The sequence below is a fragment of the Anser brachyrhynchus genome (assembly GCF_964034855.1).
Source record: "Anser brachyrhynchus genome assembly, chromosome: 1".
In the NCBI taxonomy this organism is placed as follows: domain Eukaryota; kingdom Metazoa; phylum Chordata; class Aves; order Anseriformes; family Anatidae; genus Anser; species Anser brachyrhynchus.
In genome coordinates this window covers 194,883,593-194,907,152 of record NC_137694.1, presented here as the reverse complement: position 1 = coordinate 194,907,152, position 23,560 = coordinate 194,883,593, and the positions used below count along the sequence as shown (strand labels likewise).

The window sequence follows — 23,560 nt, the reverse complement described above, 5'->3', positions numbered from 1 at the left end:
GACTATTCACAAGTACTGCATGGGAGCACATCAGGGCAGGAGCAAATTGCTGCTCCTTCCAGGCCAACTGCATGAACGTTACAGTAACGGCTACGGGATTTCTAAGGTTACTGAGAACAGACGAGACCATGGAAGGTGCTCATATGCTGTTGCGTCACGTGTATTCTTACATTTTTCTGCAAGAGTAGGTTTCTATGCCTCTGCTCATGCCCAAGCCCAAGCCCAAGCCCAAGCCACGTTCCTGAGCTCTCACATCCCACTGCAAGCTTTCATCTAGACACCCACCTAAGGCTGAGTCTAAATACAAAGATCTCCTTAAAAAAACAACCATACCTCCCCTCCCCTCCCCTTCCCTCCCCCTCCATAAACAGCGCTAAAGAATATAGTAAAAGACATCTTGGTCTACCTATATCCAAATGGGACATATAAAATATGTCACATTATGAAATAAACCATTTTAAAAGATAGCATTATGTAACAGCCCAACTTAATTTCACTTAAATGCTGGCTAAGCAAAATTCACTAAATTCTAATGATTTGCGTTTTGGTTTTGTCCTCCAAGCTTTGTATCAAAGAGAACTGAGATGAAGTTCCCTGCAGAATGTTATTTCTGGCTAACTTCTGGTTTATTTTCTGCCTAAATGTTACCTCATTTTTTCCTCAAAAGTAGTTGAAAAACATCACTGAATTGTGGCATTAATAGCAAGCGTATACTAAAAAATTAATAGCTGTGATAGAAATTGAAAGGAAAACTTGAGTCTCATATAACAGGAAATAATCTCATTTTGAAAGAGTTTGAAGAAAAGAGGATAAATCAGTTCATGGTCCCAGAAACGACTGCCTCCATGTCGCAGTCTGAAGAGTATCTATATGTATCCCAGCTCCCGTGGGTCACAGACTTGGGTACCTGTGAAGTAATATTCAGACTGTGGAATGGCGTGGCTAGTGCACATGTATACAGTACACGCATTTTACTGACCTTGCCAGAGACCTCGTAATTTCAGCACTGCTGAGGAATTTGTATACAATGGACAGTATGTAATATACTTCAGTCTATATTGTTTATTACTTACTGTACATACAACAGTATAACTGCATGCATTATGTATACAATGAATATTGCATATATATTTAAATATATTTATAGCGTATAATGCACAAATAAGATAACAGCAAAGAAAATAAAGACTAATTAAAGATTAAAGACTAAGTAAAGACTGGCATTCAGAAGCTGGAAACTTTGTCAAAATAGGGAACTCTTCAGTACCTCCTTGTTACTTCTCAGTTAAGAGAAGGCCTTAATATGGCTACTTATTAATTTCATAAGGCTGCAGGCCTTATTTAGTCAACATTATCTCAACTTCCATAGAGTACAGATTTGCTGAATATTTTCTTACAGCTTTTCTATAGAGGTAAGACTTTACAGTCTTCAGATGTCTCTACGGTCACTCAATGTGAATTTGTCTTCAAATCATGTCCTTCATTGTATGTCCCCCAAAATACTGAGAGTACTGTTGTCCTCATCTGCAGTTGAGGAATAAGTCATCTTAGACAGCAAAGCTGTAATTTTTAAAAGCTAGGAGAGAAGCCAAATGCTCGATGTCTCAGGCCGTACCTGAGGCACCTTTTTGCTCTGTATACAGTTCCCATTGACCTGAGTGGTGACTGTCAGTACTTGACACTTTTGTCAGTAACACCATTGCCCTTCCAGATGGACAACCAGAAATTCACTTGTGGTTTTCCTGGCAGCTGGGAAAAATATGATGTAAATGACTTGTGTCAGGTGAGCCTTTCATGACTCCAAAGATCAAAGGGTTCATAGAATCATACGATCATAGAATCACAGAATGGTTTGGGTTGGAAGGGACCTTAAAGCCCATCCAGTTCCAACCCCTGTGCCATGGGCAGGGACACCTCCCACTAGACCAGGTTGCTCAGGTCTTCATCCAGCCTGGTCTTGAACGCCTCCAAGGATGGGGCATCCACAACCTATCTGGGCGACCTGTGCTAGGGCCTCACCGCTCTCTGAGTGAAGAATTTCCTCCTAACATGTAATCTAAATCTCCCTTCCTTTAGTTTAAAACTATTCCCCCTTGACCTAACTTTGTCTGCCCGAGTAAAAGATTGGTCTCCATCTTTTTATAAGCCCCTTTTTAGTACTGAAAGGCTGCAGTGAGGTCTCCCTGGAGCCTTTTCTTCTCCAAGCTGATCATCCCCAGCTCTCTCAGCCTTTCTTCACAGGAGAGGTGCTCCAAACCTCTGATCATCTTCATGGCCCTCCTCAGATCCACATCCTTCTTGTGCTGGAGGCCCCAGACCTGGATGTAGGACTCTAAGTGGGGCCTCATGAGGGCAGAGCAGAGGGGCACAATCCCCTCCCTCCACCTGCTGCCCACCCCCCTGTTGATGCAGCCCAGGACGCAGTTGGCTTTCTGGGCTGCAGGCACGCACGGTTGGCTCATGTCAAGCTTTTCATCCACCATAACACCCAAGTCCTTCTCTGCAGGGCTGCTCTCAATAGGTTTTCCACCCCATCTGTGCTCACATCTGGGACTGCCCCAACCCAGATGCAGCACCTTACACTTGGCTTTGTTGAACCTCATTAGGTTCATGTGGGCCCACTTCTCAAGCTTTTACTGGTCCCTTTAGATGTCATCCTTTCCTTCTGTTGTATCAGCTGCACCACTCAGCTTGCAGTGAATGGGGCTACATCTGGCTGGTGTCACTAGCACTGTTCCCCAGGGCTCAACTCTAAGGTCAGTCCTGTTCAACATTTTTATCAGTGATCTGGATGCAGGAGTGGAATGCATCCTCAGCAAGTCTAAAGATACTAAACTGGGAGGTGCCATTGACTCCCTGAAGGGATGAGAGGCCTTGCAGAGGGATCTACATACATTGGAGCATTGGGCAATCCTCAACAGCATGAAGTTCAACATGAGCCAGCAGTGTACCCTGGCAGCCAAGAGGGCAAACTGCATTTTGGGGTGCATTAAATGCAGCTTACCCAGCCGGTCAAAAGAGGTGATCCTCCGCTATATTTAGCGTTGGTGTGGCCTCACGTTGAACACTGCATGCAGTTCTGGGCCCCGCAGTACAAAAAGGATGTCAAGGTCCTTGAAAGAGTCCAGAGGAGGCAACAAAGCTGGTAAAAGGGCTGGAAGGCATGTCCTGTGAGGAGATGCTGAGGGCACTTGGGTTTGTTTAGTTTGGATGAAAGGAGGCTGAGAGGTGATCTCATTGCTCTCTGCAGCTTCCTGAGGGGGGGAGGCACAGCCGGTCTCTGCTCCCTGCTAACAGATGACTGGACATGTGGGAATTAGCCAGTGGAGGATCAAACTGGACATAAGGAAAAATGTATTTACCATGAGGGTGGTCAAGCACTGGTACAGACTTCCTTGTGAGGTGGTTGATACCTCGTGTCTGTCAGTGTTCGAGAGGTGTTTGGACAATGCCCTCAATGACATGCTTTAACTTTCAGCTAGCCCTGAAGAGGTCAGGCAGTTGAACTCGATGATCTCTGATGGGCCCTTCCAAGTGAACTATTTATTCTGTGTTATGCTATGCTGTGCTATGTTATGCTCTTCTGTCCATTTCTTAGGAGAAATGGACAATTCAGCTGACAATTTCAGGGCAAGTCTGTCTCTTTCCATGGTTCCCTCTCTCACCACCTCAGTTCTTTCCAACTTCTTTCAGCAAACCAGACGGAGACGAAGGAGACAAGCCATGCTCTTGTACGGCGACAATTCTGCCAGTCAGGTACCCTGCCTGGGAGCAACAGCAAAATCACTTGTGGGGACAGCTCACAGTGCACGGGTGACAGGGCCACGGGTGACAGGAATTCTTGAGGTCAAATAAAAAGCTGAAAGTGTAAATGTTTTCTTCAAGACACGTTTTAGATGAAGGCTACGTGTTTTAATAAGAAAGTTAAATTGTGTTTTCTATAGCTATACACCGAAAAATCCCACCCTAAAGGTGCCTAAAACCCACACGTTTCTTACTAAATAGAAAACCCGTGGAGTCTAAAGGGTTTATAAAGAAGAGTGGCCAGTTAGGGGGAGATCGGGACGTCGGGAAGTGACACTGCTCTGTAAAACACGGGTCCGCGCCTGCACCCGCGGGGAGCCCCCCGCCGTGGGGCCGGCAGGCCGCCCGCCTTCCCCTTCCCCTCACGGGGAGCCGGGGCGGTGCGGGCGCGCCGGGGCTCGCCCCGGAGCTCGGCCCCGGAGCTCCGAGCCCCTGCGGGGGAGCAGCCTCCGGCCGGCCCAGCGGCCAGGCCCTCCCGTGGCCGCCGAGGCGATCCGGGGGGCGGCGGGACGGCAGGGGGCGCTGCAGGCGGAGCTCGCCGCCCGGGCGTCCGCGCTTGGCGGCGGGGCCGGCTCGGCGGCGCCGCATCATGTGGGCCGGCCCCTTCCATGGAGCCGGGGCTGCCGCCGAGCGCCTCCTGGGCGGACGCCGCCATGAGGCTCTGAGGGGCGGCTGCGTGCCGAGGAGCCAGCCGGTCGCCCCGCCGAGCGCCCGGAGCCCGCTGCCGGCATCTCCCCCGGGAAGGGGAGCCCGGAGCTGCAGACGCTGCTCCTGCTGCCGCCGCCGCGGGGCCGGCCGGGCGGGCGGGCGGCCCGCGGCCATGTAAAGCGGCAGCGGCCGGGGAGGGGGGGAGCCGAGCAGAGCCCGGGGAGAGGAGCAGCAGCTTCGGCAGCCGCCGCCGGCCGGGGAGGGATCATGGCGACGTCTAATCTCCTAAAGGTGAGAGCGGGGCCCCGGCCGGGCCCTGCGGGAGGGGGCCCCGGCGGCTGGGCCTGCGGGCGGGGGGCCGGGGCAGGCCCCGGGCTCGGAGCTCCACGGGGCGGCGGCGGCGGCGGCCCCGGCTTCGGGCGAAGGGCGCCGGGCCGGTGGGCTCCCGCTGCCGCTGCCGGTGGCCTCCTGCCGGTGGCCACCGCTCGCCCTTCCCCGCTGGGGTCTCCTGACACCGACGGGGGCGCGGGGTCGGCCCCTTTGTTCGTTTCGGGGAGCCCGGGCGTGCGGAGGGCGAGCTGAACAAAAGAGTTGGGAAAGGCCTTTCGCGGGGAGCAGGTGGCCTCGGTTGGGTTGCCACTGCTTTCTGTGTTGTTTTTTTTTTATTTATTATTATTACTATTTTCTAACCGTGTTTTTCCGCAAAGGAAAACTCCTCGAGGCCTCCCGGTTACGTTAAACAGCTTGGCTTTTGGAGTCAGACGTTTCCCAGCGCTTCCCCGGCGTTTGATGACAGATGTCAGTCACCCCAAACTGCCGCAAGTTTTAACACAAGTTTTCGCCGTCACAGGCCGGTGTCGGAGCCCGGGACTGCCTGTCCTGATCTTTGCGGCACGCGTGTGGAGAGGAGCGTGTGTGGCCTCAGAGGCCATGCCAGCACGCAGAGCGCGGGCCTACCTCAAACAACTGCTCCTGGAGCCGCCAGCAAGCGCTTCGGGAACGTCAGGCTACTTGGGGTGCAAGGCCCCAGAGAGGCTACTTCTATCAGTTAGCGGTTTAAAATATACGTAAATATAAAGTACATGTGTTCAGCACTGTGTACGATACTTAAATACCGTTCTGAAGAAGTACTGCTCGCATTTAAACAACCTGACCTATTTTGGATGTATAGGTTTGCCCTGAAAGTGCTGGTTGTACCACTCTGAGATGCTCAGTGAGAAAATGAGAAATAATTGATAGCCTTCTTTCTGCCTGGTATCCAAAATAAAAAGGTTTAACTGCCTGAAAATACATATAAAATAACAATAACATTATTGAAATTTAAGTGTACCTAAAATGAATTATCATTAATTCCTTTCTTTTTGCCTAAGTGGGTAGCTAGATTTTAAAGGAAATAAGGCTGAAATAAAAACATGAAATTACAGAATTCAAGACTGCTGGAGGAAAAACTTCATGTTTCACCCAAAGGCATAATGTGATTTTTGTGGAAGAGGATGATTTTAGAGTGAACAAACTCAGTTTGTCTACTAGTTATTGTTTTAGTCCTTCACTTTGCAGTGCATCTAAGGATCTCTGGAAAGACTGCTGTGTGCTCTGACAAGACCTGGTTGTATAGCCCATAGCAGACAGAAGAAACAGGCCTGTGAGATTTGTCAGCATTCCACTTCAGCTGTTTTGAAAGAAAAATAGGTGTACAGTAAGTGAAAATAGTCAAAGGCCTTGATTTTGTGAGATGACTCTGGTCTGAAGCCTCTTTGTTGGTTTGTGATGTCTTTGCAATCGGCTTTTAAACCATGAGCATTTTAAATTGACAAAAAGATGTATGTATGCACAGTGTGTTTCAGGAAAAAATGCTACATAGGTATTTAGAGCAGGCCTTTTTGACACCGTGGGGGTTTTTAAAGCAATATATGTTAGTTTCCTAAAGACAATAATCTGTGAGTCCTGTGTTACAAAAGGGAATATTACTCAGTGGTTTGACTTCATTTATAATGACACACTAAACCAGTAGGAGAATTGGAGCTAGATAAGGTCTTCTGTTCCCCGGTTCTGATGCTCAGAGTGCTCTCGGAGAAGCAAGCTGTCAGTCCTAGGTTATCGTTGATTGGCAGTGCCTTGTACTGATTGAGGTTTGGAGATGTACTTCTGCTTTCATGCTCAGGGCAAAAGAGCAATGTCCCCTGTATGGTAAAAATCCTTGAGTAAGAAGGGAAAGGTGTTAAAATCTCTATTTTTTTTCTGTATTTTTTTCCCCCAAAAGCCCATGTAATCAAATCCAAGTCAGGTTTAAGTGGGTCTTGTTTTTGCTAGGATAAACAGGAACAAAGAGTTTTCTCTGGTTTTCCCCCATCGTCTCTTGACCTTCTACACAGCTTAGAAAATGAAGTGAAATACTTGTGTCTTACGCTACTAATGAATCCTAGCAGAATCAAAATGTGACTGCGTCTCATCACTTTACAGGGCATCATTGAAACTTCACTAATCCAGTTTTCATAAATGCGCAATGTAAACAATTTTTTAGTGAGAAGCATATTCTGAAAGAGCCTTCTTCAAATGCAGAATTAGAATGACCAGTCATGCCTTGAATCCTGATGCGACACAGGGAATTGTAACGTGACCAAACTAGCAAAACACTCAGTAAGACCTAAGCATTGCCTGGTAAGCTAGTTTGTACCCAACCTGTAGCAGCGTTGAGGGTTTTTTTTTTATTTTGCAGTTGGCTGATGAGTACCATGGAAGTCTGGTCTCTTAAACTACGTGTGAGGCTGGTACTTTCAGAACGGGGTACTTTGATTCAGGGAACATGTTGGATTTGTAACCCGTTCGCTTTGTTGGTTGCAAGATACTCTAAGCCAGTTCTCTCCTGACATGAAGGTACATGAGATTTTCTGCAGCTCCTGGAATAGAAAGCAGCTCAGTTTATCATGGCACAAAGAAAACCTGAAGCTGTGTCCATGCTAGCAGGTCTTGACGCTTCTGTAGAGCTTACTGGAGCTGCTGGAGGTGGCAGCAAGTGCAAGACTCCATGCTCGCAGGATGAATTGCAGTTTGGGCCTGGTATTAGGAGGGAAGTAGCAGATACCCTGTGGATTTAAGTGAAACAAGAACCATGATTTACCCTTCCATTTGTTTCAACTATATATTTGGATCTTACGCCTCTGTCACTTAAAACTGGTAACATCTGAAATTTTTAAATTCTTCAGCTTAAAGTAAATATTTCCAGATTTGTGTTTTAAGTTCATCTGTGTCTTCCTGCTTATTTCTAATTAGAGTATCTTTAAGAAGCTCATGAATGTTGCACATTGGTTAGTTACATAGCTGAACTTTCCCTGTGGCTATTTTTCTGCTTTGTGTAGCTACTTCACTACTACCATTATACTGATTTTTAGAGCTAGCAGGGAGAGAGATCAATCAGGTTGTGAATCTTCATGCTTATTGCAGTCTAGGAGCTCGTATATCCTACTTCATACCTCTGTGAACTAGCCTTAATACGTGCATTGTCTGAAAACAGTTCAGTAGTAAAAGCAAAGATGTTATTGAAATGTGCTTTATAATAGAGGCTGTTGCTTTTTCACAGTGTTGTTTCAAGCATCTGACAGATCAGGACTGCAGTTGTGTGCACCTAAAACGTCGAGAGTACCACAGTAAAGAGCGCTGCTGAATGGCCAAGTGAACACTTCAAAGTACAGAGGGGCAACAGCAGGGAGGTCTGGGAGCAGAGCCTCGGTCCTCTGATTTCTAGTCTAGCTCCCATTGAATTCCACATTTATTTAGGCTTTTGTATCATATTCTGTGCCTGCTTCTGCTGTGCTGCTCTGAAACTTGCTTGCTGTTATGGAGAAGAATTTCATGTTATGTGGTAGTACCCAAATCAGGAAGACTGTTAGTGGAACAATTCATATTGCATTCTTTTACTACTTCTACATAATATCCACCAACATAGGCTGGGAGGTTTTCTATGTGATAGTGTAAAATAGTGTGTTTAGGTGTTTGTTCATAGAAGAAAGGAGAGCTCTAGCATATATTTCAATATAATAGCAAAGCTGTGTGCATTTCAAGTGAAGTTTAGTGTTAAAATGGAACTTTAAATCTCTGAGCACATTTAGTAAAGTGACTTTTGAAACAGAGTATTTCATAAGCGGAGTTATTTTCCAAAGTGTTAAATTTTAAACTCCTAGGATGGTTACTTAGCCAGGGTATGGCCATCAATCCTAATCCACGTTGTCAGAGGAGACGTGGTAAGTGCAGTAACCCTAGTCGAAGGTGTGACTTACCTTCCTGCTTGCCTTCCCTTCTAGCTGTGCTTTGAGGAAATGAGCTGAGAAAGAAAAATTCTCCAGGAAATACCAGTCAGAAGTCACCGGGGTGCGCAGGTGCTTGAGGAAGTGACAACAGGTCCTTCGTTTTGTCCGGGTCACTGGTGGCTATGTGACTTCAGTAACAACGAAGAATTACCACCGTTTGACCTCTTCTACTGTAAAATTGTTTTTGAATTGTTCTTATGCACTAAGAGGGGTAGGGTTATTGAATGTGACCGATGCACAGTACACTGTGTTGTGCGCCCTTTTGTGTTGTAACTTCAGTACAAGAGCATAAGATGAGCGGTCACAAAAGCGTGAATCTATCTGCGAAATGTTGAGCTGTTAATCGAGATTAAAGAGTAGTTTAGCTGAGTGGGATTTTTAATCCCAGTTATCACGTTCCCTCATCAGCTTGATTTAGGAAGAAAGGAGGAAGTGTAAAAAAAAGTCTTATGTATAGGAAACAAAGTTCTAAATTTCCTTTGTTGTGTTTTCTGCCAAGCTTTATTTAGGGAATTCTTTTTAATTAGGTGCATGTTTGTTGCAACTGGGCGTGTGGTTTTTACAACTGAAGTGGAGTTTGTGTGCTTCTTGGCGTGTACCGGGAAATCACGATGTCAATTGCATGAACACTACTGCTTGCAAATACTATTTTACTTCCTCTGTGTTTTACAGTGAAACAAGTCTTACTCACAAAGATAGAGCATTCATTTTAATTAATTTATTTTTTTTAATCTTCATCTGCGTTCAGCAAAGGGCTGAATTGCAGAACAGGCTTCTCACCTTTACCAGAAAACTTAGGGGATCTACTCTGAAGTTTCACTCCAAAGGAAAACTTTTAAAGACGTTGGTTTTACTTATCTTATAAAGTCTTTTCTGGAACTTCTCTAACTCCTCAGCAGCTAGTCTTTCAAGTTCATTATCCTGCAAAGAGGGACTGGGAACAGAAAGAAATGTCTGCAAGTAGAGGCTAATCATTTTCACAGGAATAGAAAAGATGTGAGAAAGTCATCAAAGTTTGGAAAGTAATTGTAATGCCAGGCCTACTTGGGGGAAGAATGTATTTGAGGATTTTCAAAGATGTGGCATTCAAATTATTATTATTATTTTACAGGGGAAGATAACAAGCAAAAGTCCCTTTCTCTGAATTTGACAAGCAATTTGAAATATTTTCTTACATGATGAAAACATTCTGAACTTCCTTGGACAGGGGCTGCTTCCATGAGACCCATACTCAGTGCCTGCCACAATGATCTGATAATGCTGTGAGGTCTCCTGGTGCTGTTGCTATAAAAATAGTTCCTGCGATGCCTGTTGCATCTTTATAACTTAAAGCTGAGACGTAAGAGCAGCAGGGGATACAGGTTCCAAACTGTGCTTATTCTGAGTATTAAATAACGAATGTATTTGTAAATTTCCATGTACAAGTTAATCAGAAGAAGATGGTTTAGAGAACATGGCATGCTGCTCGTGCTTATTTATCTGAAGAGATGCTAGTGGCAGAACAGTGCACTTGTCAGAATTTCAAGTAGTTAGGCTGTATTGTTTGCTGTATTTGAAGTGAATTGTGTCAAATTTACATTACTAGCCAAGACAATGAGCTGTTCAAAAGTAGACGGTGTATTGGAACATAATGCTGGAGGTAACCAATAGTCGTTCTGCCACAACTTCCGTTCAACTGTTTCTTTAATTGCAGGTTTTTCTTTTTAAAATGTGGAGCTGTAAGCAAATAGGATTACAACAGTAAAAGGTGTTTCTCTCTTAAAGCGGTTTGGTTTTGTTTTGTTTAATAATGGAAGTCACCTAATCAGAAAAATATGGGAGCACTTGATCTGTTTAACTTTCCTCTTAATTTGTACAGTGAGTTTGAAAAAAATCACCTTGGATTAGATTTTTTGGAATAGTGTGAATCCTTCTTAACTGCACCAACTGTAACCTTGGCTGCTGAGGTGCTGATGGCCAGTTAGCCCACAGGAAGGGAGTCTGATACAACAGCTCCTGTGTTACTCTGCTTCCTTCCTCTCTTTGCTGCTCATGTCAAGCACACGTGGAGCTAAAGGTACATGGCAGCATCCACAGGTGTTAACCGGGTTCCTAGCTGCCGTTTTGGTCATGGTAACTTATTCAGAAAAGGTTTGCAGCCCTGCCTCCTGTCTTTTGCTGTGTGTATCTTGGCTGGAGCAGTTCAGCTGACAGAGTATCATCCGTGTTGTCTGTGTATAACTCCATTAACAGGTGGAGAACATTTGCTGGAACCTGTTGCACTGTACTAATGCAGTGAATGAAGGAAGAAGTTGGCTAGCTGATTCTCTAAGAAACAAGTAATAGCTTTGTCACTTTTTCGAATAATACTTTTTGTGAAAAGCTTGATTCGGCTAGGGTGGTGTTGCTCAAATGCTGGGTAATATGAGACACCTCTGAGAAGAAGGTGTTTTTATGTTATCCACAGAAACTGCAATCCTTAAAGATCACTCTAAATAATAAGCGATTTTATTAACAATACATTTTTTTTGTTCCTTTTAGAATAAAGGTTCACTTCAGTTTGAAGACAAATGGGATTTCATGCGCCCTATCGTTCTGAAACTTCTTCGTCAGGAGTCTGTCACAAAACAGCAATGGTTTGATCTGTTTTCGTAAGTAATTTTTTGGCATCTTGTGTCCTCCTGTGTAATAGAAATACTGTTATGGTACTACTTATCCTACTAGTTTGTTAAGTTTCACCAAGTGTGCCTACTTCACAGTAAATGTGCAAAAGTAGTGTTTTACTGGGATTCAGGTCTTTGCAAATAAAGTGGAGAAAGTGCAGAGCTTTGACTTCATCTGATCATAGTGAACAAGTTTTCTACCTGCCCACAAAGCTTTTGTTAGAGACACAATGTTGATTACTACTTTGGCAGTAATTTCATTTAAAGGCAGTTTGAATGTTAGATTTTTCTGATTTAAATGGTTTTCTTCTCAAGTAACTTAAGAATGCTAGTGAAGTAAAAGGGTAATGCATATTAACTGGTATAAGTTGAATAATTGCATACCTTAAGAATAATACATATAACATTTTTCAGACATTGTTTGCATTATTGTACCTTCTAAAAACCTAAGAGGTAGAGATCCCTCTCTCAGGATAAAAACACTGCTGTTTTCCTCCTTCCAAAAAGCCTGAAGTTACTTCCTGTTAGGTGCTGATTTTTTTCCTTAAAATACATTATGTCACCTTTGTCAACATAATATGGAAGTAAGTTACAACATACGTATCAAAAGTTGACCTAAAATCATCTTTGTCTCAACGTGGAGTTTTCTCTCAAATACAGTTGCAGCTTAAATCAGCAGTTTCTTCCTCTGCTTTTTAAAATCACTCACGAAAGTTTAATGTGAAATGCAGTCTTGTTGCTCTTTTTGAATCACAGTGCAGTAATTCTCTTTAGAGCCATCTGATTGCACCTGTCACGCTTTTCTGCCAACCAAACAGAAAGGTAGTTTATCATGTAATGAATTTTAATATCTTATGATATCACTGCCATAGTAGTTGCCAGAAATGTGGTGTAGTTAAGTTACAAATTCAGTCCTGAGTCATTGCTGTCATTTTTTTTAATAACTAGTTCAATAATTCTGCATTGGTATTGAAATTTTCCAAATATTATTTTGCTCATAGCTCAGTTGTTGAACTGAATTTAAGTACCTTTAAATTAAGTATATCAAGGGAAAGTATCCCACTCTCCTAAGTTTCTGTTTTTGGACAGCACTTTTTGTTGAACTTTTTAATAAAAATTTGAAAGCTGTAGGGGTCTTCTACCTGCTCTTTGTGTATTATCTTCCAGTATTTCTTTTTAACTTCTGTCAGGAAATGGTGCCATTCTGAATACAGTAACATCTTTTCTGCTTGTGAAACTTACATAAGCCTCCTAAGTTAGCTAGATCTCTGTAAATCCTTGGCCAGCACCTTTGTTCTGTGTAAAAGGAACTTTTTATCTTGCAGGTTCTGTCTTTTCAGTTAAACTAAAAAAGTTGCTTTTGTATTGAAATAACTGTATTGAATTAATAGGAACAAAGCCATACCTCTAGATACTGTAGTTGCTTTCCTGCAAAGACTTGGCCTTAATATTGAAAGGAGGAAGAAAAAAACAGGGGAAGGTGATGAGGCAAAAAAGAACCCAACAACCTTGGTAGGCTACACTAAATATGATGTTACATTTAGGAGTGTGACTTCCTTTGTTTAGTCTTTAACATGGAAAGGAAATAGGAGTTAAGTTACACTTGCTGGACTGTCACCTGAGAAACTCAGGAATTTATTTGAATATTGATTAAAACTCATTAATATAATTTTGCTTTGTGTTGCTATTTGGTAGCTTTTCTGCAGTAGAGCTGCACTTCAAAATGCTCCCACCATTGTGAAATGTTTAAGTGATCTTATTAAACTATTTAAAGCTTTTTAAATTACCTGATGCCTGGACCTCAGGTTTCTCACCTGGAAGGCTGGTTTCCTTTGTAGCAGAAGGATGTTGTAGTGCTTGGATTGTGAAAGTTTGAGTGAAGGCTGCATCTTAGAGTATTTCAGAGTAACACAGGCTGAGTTGCAGTACTTCTGCTGGCAAGTGATTTCCATGATTGTCAAAGAAAAGCTTTAAAAAATTGTCCATAATGCAATAAGGATTACGGAATAGGTGATGAAGATAAACTTGACTTCTGCATATTCTTTAAATTTCCTTCTTGACCATAATATTTTCCTAGCCAGGTTGCTGTTATTGCTTCCCATACTTCCTTAAAGTTTTGGTCCCTTCTCCAAACGTATTTTCTTGCATGTGTCACTGTGATCTACCCACATATTGTTGGACAGTGATAACTAATGTATGTATTATTTTCTTAGAAGTACTTAAATTATGGCTGTTTCAGCCTCATATATTACAGGATTAAACTTCGAGTAGTTGCTACTAAAATACGAATAAATTGTTTTCTAGAGATGTACATGCCGTTTGCTTGTGGGATGACAAAGGTCCAGCAAAAATCCATCAGGCTCTGAAGGAAGACATCCTTGATTTTATTAAACAAGCACAAGCAGTAAGTTATTAAAGTTTCATAACTTCTATTCATATTATTAGAAAAAATAACCAAACGGTTCTGACTTACTTTGGATTGAAATGCATTGCTTTTTTGTTTGAAATGTTGATATTCTAGAGATCGTAATTACCCTGTGAACTTCTATTGACAAACAGACGACTTAGCCTTGAGCATTTGCTTTGTCTCATTGTTTTCTCACAGTTCTTGAAACTGGGGTAAGCAATGACTTTCTTCTTTTAAGCATTATTTTTGTTTACCCAACGGTGCTTATGGAGTATTCTTCCTCTTGAAAATTTCTTGAGGCAAAGTTTTCTATAAGAAATTACTGTCTGGGAAGTACTTTTTGTCTAACTTCAGTGCTTTGCTGACATTCATTAATGGTTTTTTAAATGTCATATATATGGCATATTAGAAACATCTGTTCTGTTGGCTCAGCAAGATGCACTGTCCAGTTTTATGGACTCTCTGCAAATAGTCATCAATAGATTCAAAAGGCAACTTTTGTTTTTAAAAATGCATAATAAAAGATATTCCATGTAATAAGGGATTTGAAAGTGATCTCTTGTGAGATTCAAAAAATAAATGAATAAAATTCCATGACAAAGATTTGTAAAGGAGAAAATGAATCTTTAAAGCCTTTCTCTAGTGAAGAGATTTACAGTGCTATGGCTTTGTTCAAAGGAAGATACGGTTCTTGTATAGGCCTTTATATAAGCAGGCATATACATGTTGATTTTTATTTACTTTAAAGTTCCATCATGCATACATGCATAAATGCTGTGCTGAACCAGGGCCCTCAGTATGGTCTGTGTTGGCTGCTGGTTTAGGGACAGCTTTTTAGGCATTATGATAGTGGTTGTAGTTCTCAAGCATTGCTAAAATATACTTGTTACCTTTTATTTGGCCCAGATAGGTAGTTAAGTAGATGCATTAAATTAAATTTTCCCACTGTATATAATGTAATAATCCTTACAGGCTTGTACTTTTTTTTTTTTTGGTATAGTTGTACCAGTGCAAGCCTCTAAGACCAAAGACTTTAAGCTTCTTGACTTGCAGATGGCTTAAAAAAATATTCAGTTGGAAACATGTTAACAACTTCTTTGCTGGTAGCTTTCCTTTCCATTTAGGAAAGGTCTACATGCCACAGGTTGATGACCACTGCTCTAAACTAAATGGCACTTAAATATGTAGACATTCTTATTCTGCTATATGTGTATATTTGTATTTTATGTGGGAAAATAGTATAAGCAAAGTTAATCAGTTTTTATGCAGAAATTTGTTTATAAATTACCTCCTCTTCTTCCCCCTCCTCCAGAGAGTGCTGAGCCATCAAGATGATACAGCTTTACTAAAAGCATATATAGTGGAGTGGCGCAAGTTCTTCACCCAGTGTGATATTTTGCCCAAGCCATTTTGTCAATTAGAGATTACTTTAATGGGCAAGCAGGGCAGCAACAAGAAGTCGAATGTAGAAGACAGTATTGTTCGAAAGGTAAGTGAGAGGTATTAAAGGGTTTTGTTGCACACTATTCTGCTTATAGTAATAGTACAGAAGATATTGTGTGTCTAAAGATGAAATTGCACCAACCATATAATACGATATATCATTTTGCTTCAATGCGAGGGTCAGAACAACCTGCAACTTGCTATTTTTTTCTCTGCATGGCAATTTCAGTTTCTTTCTCCAGTTTTGCTTTGGCTATTAGCAGTTTCGTTTCTTTTTTTGTTTTGTTTATTTGGGTGGTTGTTTGGTTTTTATTTACTTAAAAAATACTATAACTTCAATGCTAGTGGAAAGGCAATTATAAACTCACCTACTCTGAAAACTTCTCCTCCGCCTGGGAAGCTCTTCATATAATCACCCAAAATGATCTTTTTATTTTCCTTAAATACCTGCATTAAATTATTCTCTGTCTACAATATTTAAAAGCAGTTTGACCATGACAAAGCTGTGATGTGTTTCTGAGATTGGTTGACATTCCCTCTGTTTTCTTCTCCATTTGTACTCATTTCAGCTCTTGTAAACCCATTCTGTAATTGTACAGAGCAGCCGTAATGTGCATACTGACAATGTTAAAATTGTCAAAAATAGAGGCAGCATAATCAAATAAGTGTTTGCTTTAAAGAACATTGCAATGTTTTGAACAATTCCCTTCCAATACATATGACTTTAACATTAGAAGTGGAAATTTAGCTGAAATTGGCAAACAGTTGTGGAGAAACTTAGAATAAAGAAAGGTAAAATGAACTCTCAAAAGGATATCTGGCTTTTATCGGGTGCTTGCTGTGTTAAAATCTACACCGTACAAAGCAAGAATGAAAGACTATGCAGTCTTGCCACTAACTTTGCCGTATTGCTGTGTCATCTTTTCCTAAGCTTGTTTTTTGTAAGTTTGTTCACAATCATGAGTCAGAGTTTGAACTGGTACATTTTACAATTCCAGCTGCTTTCCACTTCCAGTATAGACTGATAACTGGCATGCTTAGGGTGCATTCGTGGTAGTTACTGCCATGTTTGAAGGTAAATGGTGATACATGATGAATATGCTTTGCTCTGCATATTGAAATTTCATGTTAGAGAAATACAACCCAAAACCATCTTATTTATTTACATAACTGTTGTGTTGAGTTTTAGTTTTTGCTTAAGATTGAGCCTGCCAAATGATGAACTGTTTGTCTCAAAAGTACCCCCTGGCACTACAACTCCTGACACATTCTATTGCTGGAAATGGTACTTGGCTAATTAATGAAAACTGTAGAAGGAATACAGAAACAATACAGAATGGTGGAAGTAATGGTTGAATCAAATGATCTTTGCTTCCCCGGTTGTCCCATTTCATAAAGTAAGCTTAAAATATAAACTGCATATAACCTCTATAACGAGCCAAGAGCAAGTTCTAAAGTAGGTATATATCCTGCAAACTAGATCATAATTTGCTTGATTTCTGTTTCTGCTCTCTTGTATTTCTTTTGTACAAACTTAGGTCTGCGTATACCTTTCTGACAGGATTTTTTTTTTCTTCCTAATATGCAGCTCATGCTAGATACGTGGAATGAATCCATATTTTCAAATATAAAAAACAGACTTCAGGACAGTGCAATGAAGCTAGTTCATGCTGAAAGACTAGGAGAAGCTTTTGACTCTCAACTTGTAATTGGAGTTCGAGAATCATATGGTATGTCTCGCACAAGCTGATCTCTCTTGCCTCCTTACCTAAGGAAATGAATTTTCATCATAGAAGTTGACAGATCTGTTGGTAATTTTGGAATGATTATCTCATTTTGTACTGAAGACGTTGTTATGTGATACCAACTAAATTCTGTTCAAAGTATCTATAACTTCTAAGTGATTTTGCTATGCATTGGTTTCTGCAAAATTGGTATTTTCAAAGAGCAAACGTTTTGATCTTTTAAGCTTGCAGAAATAACCTCAAGTCTGTGCTATTTTCCATACCATTTGTGATTTTTCTGACAGTTTGAAAAAGAAATACTAAGCAGGCTGCATCTAAGACTCCCGGTTTTTCTCTTGTTTGCGAAATGTAGATTGGTATATCGGAAACTTTTATGACATTTCACCATTGTCTGCATTTTTTTTCAAAGCTCTGCAGCCTGTTGAAGTAAACATGCAACTAATTCTCTCTCAGATGACTTTATAGATATTCTAACTATTTAGAATTCTAAATGTATAGGTGTTCTAAATTCTAAATGTTTTAAAGCCTGTTCCATTTAAGGGCTTGTTTTATTTTATTGATTTATTTATTTCCATAACAGTTGAGAGGAAGGTGGAAACTTTTTTTGCTCAAGGTGCTGGTTAGGAGTAACCCTGCTGTCTCCACACCTAATTTTTCTAAAATAGCAAAAAATCCTAATACAGAAAAAATGTCAAAAATAAAGACCTGAAGACTCTTAAGAACATTGTCTAAGAAAAGCTGTTTGCTCAATGAGGTAGAGAAGTCTTTGCTTCATTGGGCATTATTCTGAGCTTTGGTTTGTTTGGTTGTTTTTTTTTTTAACTTTTCAGTTTTGCAACTGTATGTGTATTTTTCTGGTTACAATCTTAGAATGTCTGAAACGATGGAGATAAGTATACACTGTTCTCTAGTTCTGTACAGGTAATCTAAATCTTCTTGGAACAAAGACTGAGCAGTTGATTACCTTGGATTCAATGTGCATTTGCAGGATATTTCAAATTGTTCAATGGCATCTTGAAATACAAAACTTATTTTAATGAGAGGGATTTGCTTATTATTGTCCACATAAATTTCCAAGAATTAAGTTTGGACTTTCTCTTTGCAGTTAACCTTTGTTCTAATCCTGAAGATAAACTTCAGATTTATCGGGATAACTTTGAAAAGGCATATTTGGATTCAACAGAGAGATTTTATAGAACACAGGCTCCTTCTTATTTACAACAAAACGGTGTACAGAATTATATGAAATATGTAAGTAAAAGTTCTGTTGTAAATTTGTTCTGGAAATGTTAGTGCTTAAAATGATTGCTGTTCTGCTTTGGCACAGGCAGATGCTAAACTCAAGGAAGAAGAGAAAAGAGCACTACGATATTTAGAAACAAGGCGTGAATGTAACTCTGTGGAAGCAGTAAGTATAGCATAGAAAAATCACTGTATTTTATTTTTATATATAGTTATTACATGTGAGTTGATTTTTTGTGTGTGTTTGTGCTACTTGGTATCAATAAATTGTTATGAAACTGTTTATCTTACTTTTTTTAATCATCTGTTACATTTTTTCCTTCCAAAAACCTATGTTACTTTCTAATCTGGCAGTTTACAATTTCTACAGATATCTTAGTAGTAAATCTAGATTAAAGTTCAGATGGAAGGGCAGATTTTCATTCAAGTTGATTTTTATTCTTTCATTTTGAGTCAGTTTTTTTCCCCATATGCTTAACAGTGGATGAGGATGTTTGAAAACAAGTACACCGATGTAGTAGGTGAACAGTTTCTCAGTGCTCATTTAGAGCACCTGAAAGCGTTACTGTTCATTGCAATCAGAAGGAAAAATGAAAGTTTCGTTAAATCTGTTCTAGATTTCCTCTTAGGCTGAAATACAGCCATTTAGTATGTTCCTGTCCTGCTCTCTTTCCCCCCAGCTGGGCAATATTTTACACAGTTCAGACTCAGGAGAAAGATTTAACTGCAGTGAATAGCTCATAATTGTCTATGTTGGAATCGGTTCAGGAAATAGGTTATTTTAAATAAGTACCCTTTAAATCTGAATTTACTGCAGTTGATCAAAATTTATTTTATGTCTCGTGTTAAGTTGTAAATCATTCAATTTGCATAGCTATAAATTGTAACCTGTATGAAGAGGCTGACAAAAGAGAAATGGTCCGGACGTGTACAAACAGTTTCTGTGCTAGATCTGGCTGTAGTGTCTTGTTTAAGCCAACCAGGCTGGTCCAAATAGGGTATGCTGGAATGAGAACTATTCTTAGCTCTTGGATGTATACTTGGAAACTAAGTAGGGTAGTTGGTGTTCCAGAAGTCATGGCTCCCTTGAGAGGAAAAAGGTGGTAGAAATGTTAAGCTGGTTCCTGGTTTGGAAGAGGGTTTACCACATTTACTAACCTACACGTTTTAAGGAGATACGGTTTCATGTATAGATTTTTCTTCAAACTACACTTATTTCTGTGAATCAGTTTTTATTTTATTAATTATTTTATACAGTATACATGTTGAGAACAGATTTTGTGTCACAACAAACTTGAGACAGCTCAGACTTTTGAGTTCAGGTGGCTAAATGAGCTAATTCTGTGTTTAATACGTTTCAGCTAATGGAGTGCTGCGTCAATGCCCTGGTGACATCTTTTAAAGAGACTATTTTAGCTGAATGCCAAGGCATGATCAAACGAAATGAAACAGAAAGTAAGTGAAGCTTCAAGAACAGTGCAGGATGAACTCAGCGTCGGCTGTATAAAAATAGATTTGTTGGCAGATTTATCAAATCACTGCTTTTAATAGATAGTGGCAGTGTTTTGTAGATAAAATGTTACTGCATGTATGTAACTTTATCCCACAAAATTATCGTTATTGGTTAGTATTTTTTAATATCACTTCTGTATGTACAGTACCCTGACTTGAATGACTGAATAGCTCTCATATTACTTGAATGAAAGGAATATTTTATTATTCTTTTTATTTATTTAGCATTTCTTATTGTTTTCCTTATTTTTCTTACAGCTTATTTTCCTCATGTTAAATTTACTGTGATAAATTTTCCATGTGTGTCATTTTTTGAGCAGTTCATACTGTCGTGTTGTTTCTTCTCTGGCTGCTTCCCCCCCCCCCCCCCCCCCCCCCCCCAAAAAAAAAGTGAAACGTCTCTTAAAATATCTCTTATTGCTCATCATCTGGTTCTTAGTGCAGAACCAATAGGTCCATGAACCAAATGTCTGCCAATTGTTCATTTGGTTTGATAACCAGTATGTGACTGAAAAGTTACTGAAAGTTAGCTCTGTATGCCTTTTTGAAGTTTTCAAAAGGCTCTTCTGCTGCCAGAAATTGTGAGGTTAATGTTCAGAAGTTGTGTGTTGGTCCTGTATGATAAACCAAACTAGGTAAGTCATTTAAAAGTCATAAATCAAGTTGAAATCACAGGGTGATTACTTTTTTTGAAGGCTCAGTATCCTGCAGACAGTGATTATTTATTAATATTTATATGAGTTTTTCACTTCTATGCAAATCCAGTGAAAACTGGATTTTATAAGTTAAAATAGTGTAGGAAATACTTCTAAAGCTAGAAATATTTGCCCTCAAAACTATGTTATAGTGATCTGTTTGCATAGCAGCATGATTTCTGGCAGTAGTCCAAAGCTAAATCTAGAAAGCCACCAAACTTATACGAGTATAGGTTACAGCCTCTGGGAGAATACAGGAGGCTTATTTAAATGAAGAGCTTCAGAAGATTTCATCTGTAGCACCCAAAGCATCTTTCTTTAGAAACTTGGTGAAGTATTCACACCGTCCTCTGTTCCCTTGCGGCTGCCTCTGCCCCATGATATTGCTGGGTTGCAAAATACTTTTGTTTTTATTTGGTATACAAGAACTCAAGCATCTCTTTCAAATCTTTTCTTTCCTGGACCTATGTTACACTGTTTAAAATGCTTTAGTGAAGGATGCAGGTGCAGATGATTAAAGATTTAAAGACTGGAGCTATACATAGAAATATATACATCTGACAGTATCCTCTGCTGTACTTCACTTACACATGTGTCTCTCTGACATTAATTGCCCCAACAACTTCATTTTTTTTCTTATTGAACAGCATCTGACATAAAAGGGCTGGTTTTTTTTATGCTATGAGCTGTGCACTACTGTAAAATACTCAGTTACATTAAGTATTTAATATTTACGTGCCCTGCAAGGGAAGGAAGGCAAAATGTTTTCCACCTAAAAACCACCAAAGATGTCATGACTTGCAAACACTCTTCAGAATCAGCTTCGTGAATTCTTGTTTACTTATAGCACAGGGGAGGGAGGCCTAAATTTCGTTCTTTAAATACTTCATAACATAAATAAAAAGTAAACTTGTCTTCTATAAATGAAAAATGAAAATAGAACTTGTTTAAATGCCCCCAACAACTACAGTATGGATTTCTTTACCTTTCAGTTGCATTCTGAGAGGCATTTCATTGAAATGTTCATTTCTTCTTTTTTTTTTTAATTTGGAAATCCATCTTTGAAGACTCTGAAGTATTCCTCAGCCGCTGCTTATTAGGAGAGACCACTGATTTTTATTTTTTTTTTTTGGGGGGGGGGGGGGGGGATTATTATGCCATCACTATCTTGGATGAACAGACATCATACGCTTTAATATCCCGCCCACTTTTTTTTTTTTTTCACCAAACCTCTGTGGTCTCTCTAAATTGATCTGCTGGTCTTAGCCCAGGTTTCTTTGTGGCCAGCTTTGTGAAGGGATTATTGATGTTTCAATCCTCTTTTATAGTAATGTTAAAAAATAACTTCACCAGAAGTAGAACAAATACAGTGTATTATTTTTTTTTAAGTTTTTGAAATGATAACTTTAAGAACTAAATTGTTTGGGGAAAAATAAAAGAAAAAGTGCTATGTACCTTGATCAGTTCCAGTTACTTTAGAATTTGGCATGCTTTTATTTAAAACATTGTAGATGATATTGAAAGATGCATAGAGAGAGCTCTGTTTGGCTTTAATTTTGAAAGAGAAATGTTGAGACCATATGATTTCTTATGCAAACTCTTGTAGGCTTCTGACTGAAAGCCATCCATTTTTGCCAGGGAATTTAAGGCAAGTTATACCAGGAGCCTGGATTTGATCTAAATTGCCATTGACTTCAGGGGGTGTTATTCAAGTTACACATCTTAGATGTGTAAGCAAGTATTACATGACAATAGATATTTCTTTTTTGCCTTCAGAAGAATATCCTTGTGGGTTCAGAACTAATACAGTCTTCAAAACATTTTTCTTTCTAAGGGATGAATTGGATTATCTGTTCCTTACATATTCAGTGTCTCACTTGAGATAATCCCAAGCAGCACACTTGTGTTTTGCTTTTGTGGTTTGTTTGTTTTTTTTAACAGGTCTTTGACTGGTGGCTTTATCAGTATTTGTATCTTTCAGAGTTGCATTTAATGTTTTCACTGATGGATAAAGTTCCAAATGGGATAGAGCCCATGTTGAAAGACTTGGAAGAACATATTGTTAGTGCTGGACTTGCAGATATGGTAGCAGCTGCTGAAACTATTACTACTGTAAGTGTGTTGTTTTAAAATAAATGAGGAAAAAAAAAGTTAAATGCCCTAATTTTAGGATATACAAATGTGAATTGAAATAATTATTGAAGATTTTTTGTTTGAACGTAAATCTTTCACTCTATCAAAATTTGCGATGCCCTTAAAATGTAAGCAATACAGAAATTATTCTCAGTTTGCTTTAAAACATGAATCTAATTTGTAGTAAATAAAAGCTTATAAACTAAGTGCAGAGGATACTTACATGTTAGGATTTAAAAGGCCTAATCAGTTTTCTGTAAGTCCTAACCCCCTGATGAAATATGAAATTTACTTTGAACCACTGATCTAAGAGTGGTCGTTCAGTGTGGAAACTTAAAAAGCTTTGGTTTTCACCATTCTTTCTGAGCATTTTATCGTCTTTTTCTCTGGGTCTAGGAGGCCTGAGTATTTGCAGCAATTAGGATGTGCCTTTGGTTGGTCCTTGAAAACCTTTTTTTTCATTGGGAAATTATTCTACAATATTTAAAAATTGTATCTGTTCTCTTTATATGTTTTTTTTATATAGGTATTTCTATTCTGAAAACCTGTGAGACTTACATGTTGTAAAACTCCTTTCAGTACAGGGAATAAAAATAAAATGTTCAGTCATAATCACTCAGGCTTGAGGATACTGTGTTATTGCAGATGGGAGAATTATATGTAAGCTCACACTAACTTTTCTGGAGCCTGTTTTTTGTTTGATTTTTGCCTCTTTAACTTTAGGATTCTGAGAAGTACGTAGAGCAATTGCTTACACTATTTAATCGATTTAGTAAGTTGGTTAAAGAAGCTTTTCAAGATGATCCAAGATTTCTTACTGCAAGAGATAAGGTATGTGTTTCTACTGACCACTTGTTTTCATTTTTTTAAGAATTGTTGAAAATCATATTATGACGTCTCTCAAATCCCTTGCTAAATCTAGAAGTTGCTCTTATTCTGGTAAATATGTGCATTAAAACAGTGACATATAACAATTCAATAGTTT

The 23,560-nt window shown here is 39.7% G+C and overlaps 1 protein-coding gene across 1 annotated transcript in view; it reads left to right on the top strand.

Moving 5' to 3' along the window:
* Nucleotides 1-4,361: 4,361 nt before the first annotated feature.
* The window catches only part of CUL5 (cullin 5), a 33,023-nt gene continuing 13,824 nt past the window's right edge, over nucleotides 4,362-23,560 (top strand). The window contains exons 1-10 of the mRNA XM_080580522.1: nucleotides 4,362-4,743; nucleotides 11,277-11,386; nucleotides 13,703-13,802; nucleotides 15,118-15,294; nucleotides 16,837-16,978; nucleotides 18,099-18,244; nucleotides 18,321-18,401; nucleotides 19,597-19,690; nucleotides 22,424-22,554; nucleotides 23,299-23,406. Coding sequence (XP_080436648.1) covers nucleotides 4,720-4,743; nucleotides 11,277-11,386; nucleotides 13,703-13,802; nucleotides 15,118-15,294; nucleotides 16,837-16,978; nucleotides 18,099-18,244; nucleotides 18,321-18,401; nucleotides 19,597-19,690; nucleotides 22,424-22,554; nucleotides 23,299-23,406 — 1,113 coding nt within the window. The 5' untranslated portion in view covers nucleotides 4,362-4,719. The remainder of the gene's footprint in view (nucleotides 4,744-11,276; nucleotides 11,387-13,702; nucleotides 13,803-15,117; nucleotides 15,295-16,836; nucleotides 16,979-18,098; nucleotides 18,245-18,320; nucleotides 18,402-19,596; nucleotides 19,691-22,423; nucleotides 22,555-23,298; nucleotides 23,407-23,560) is intronic.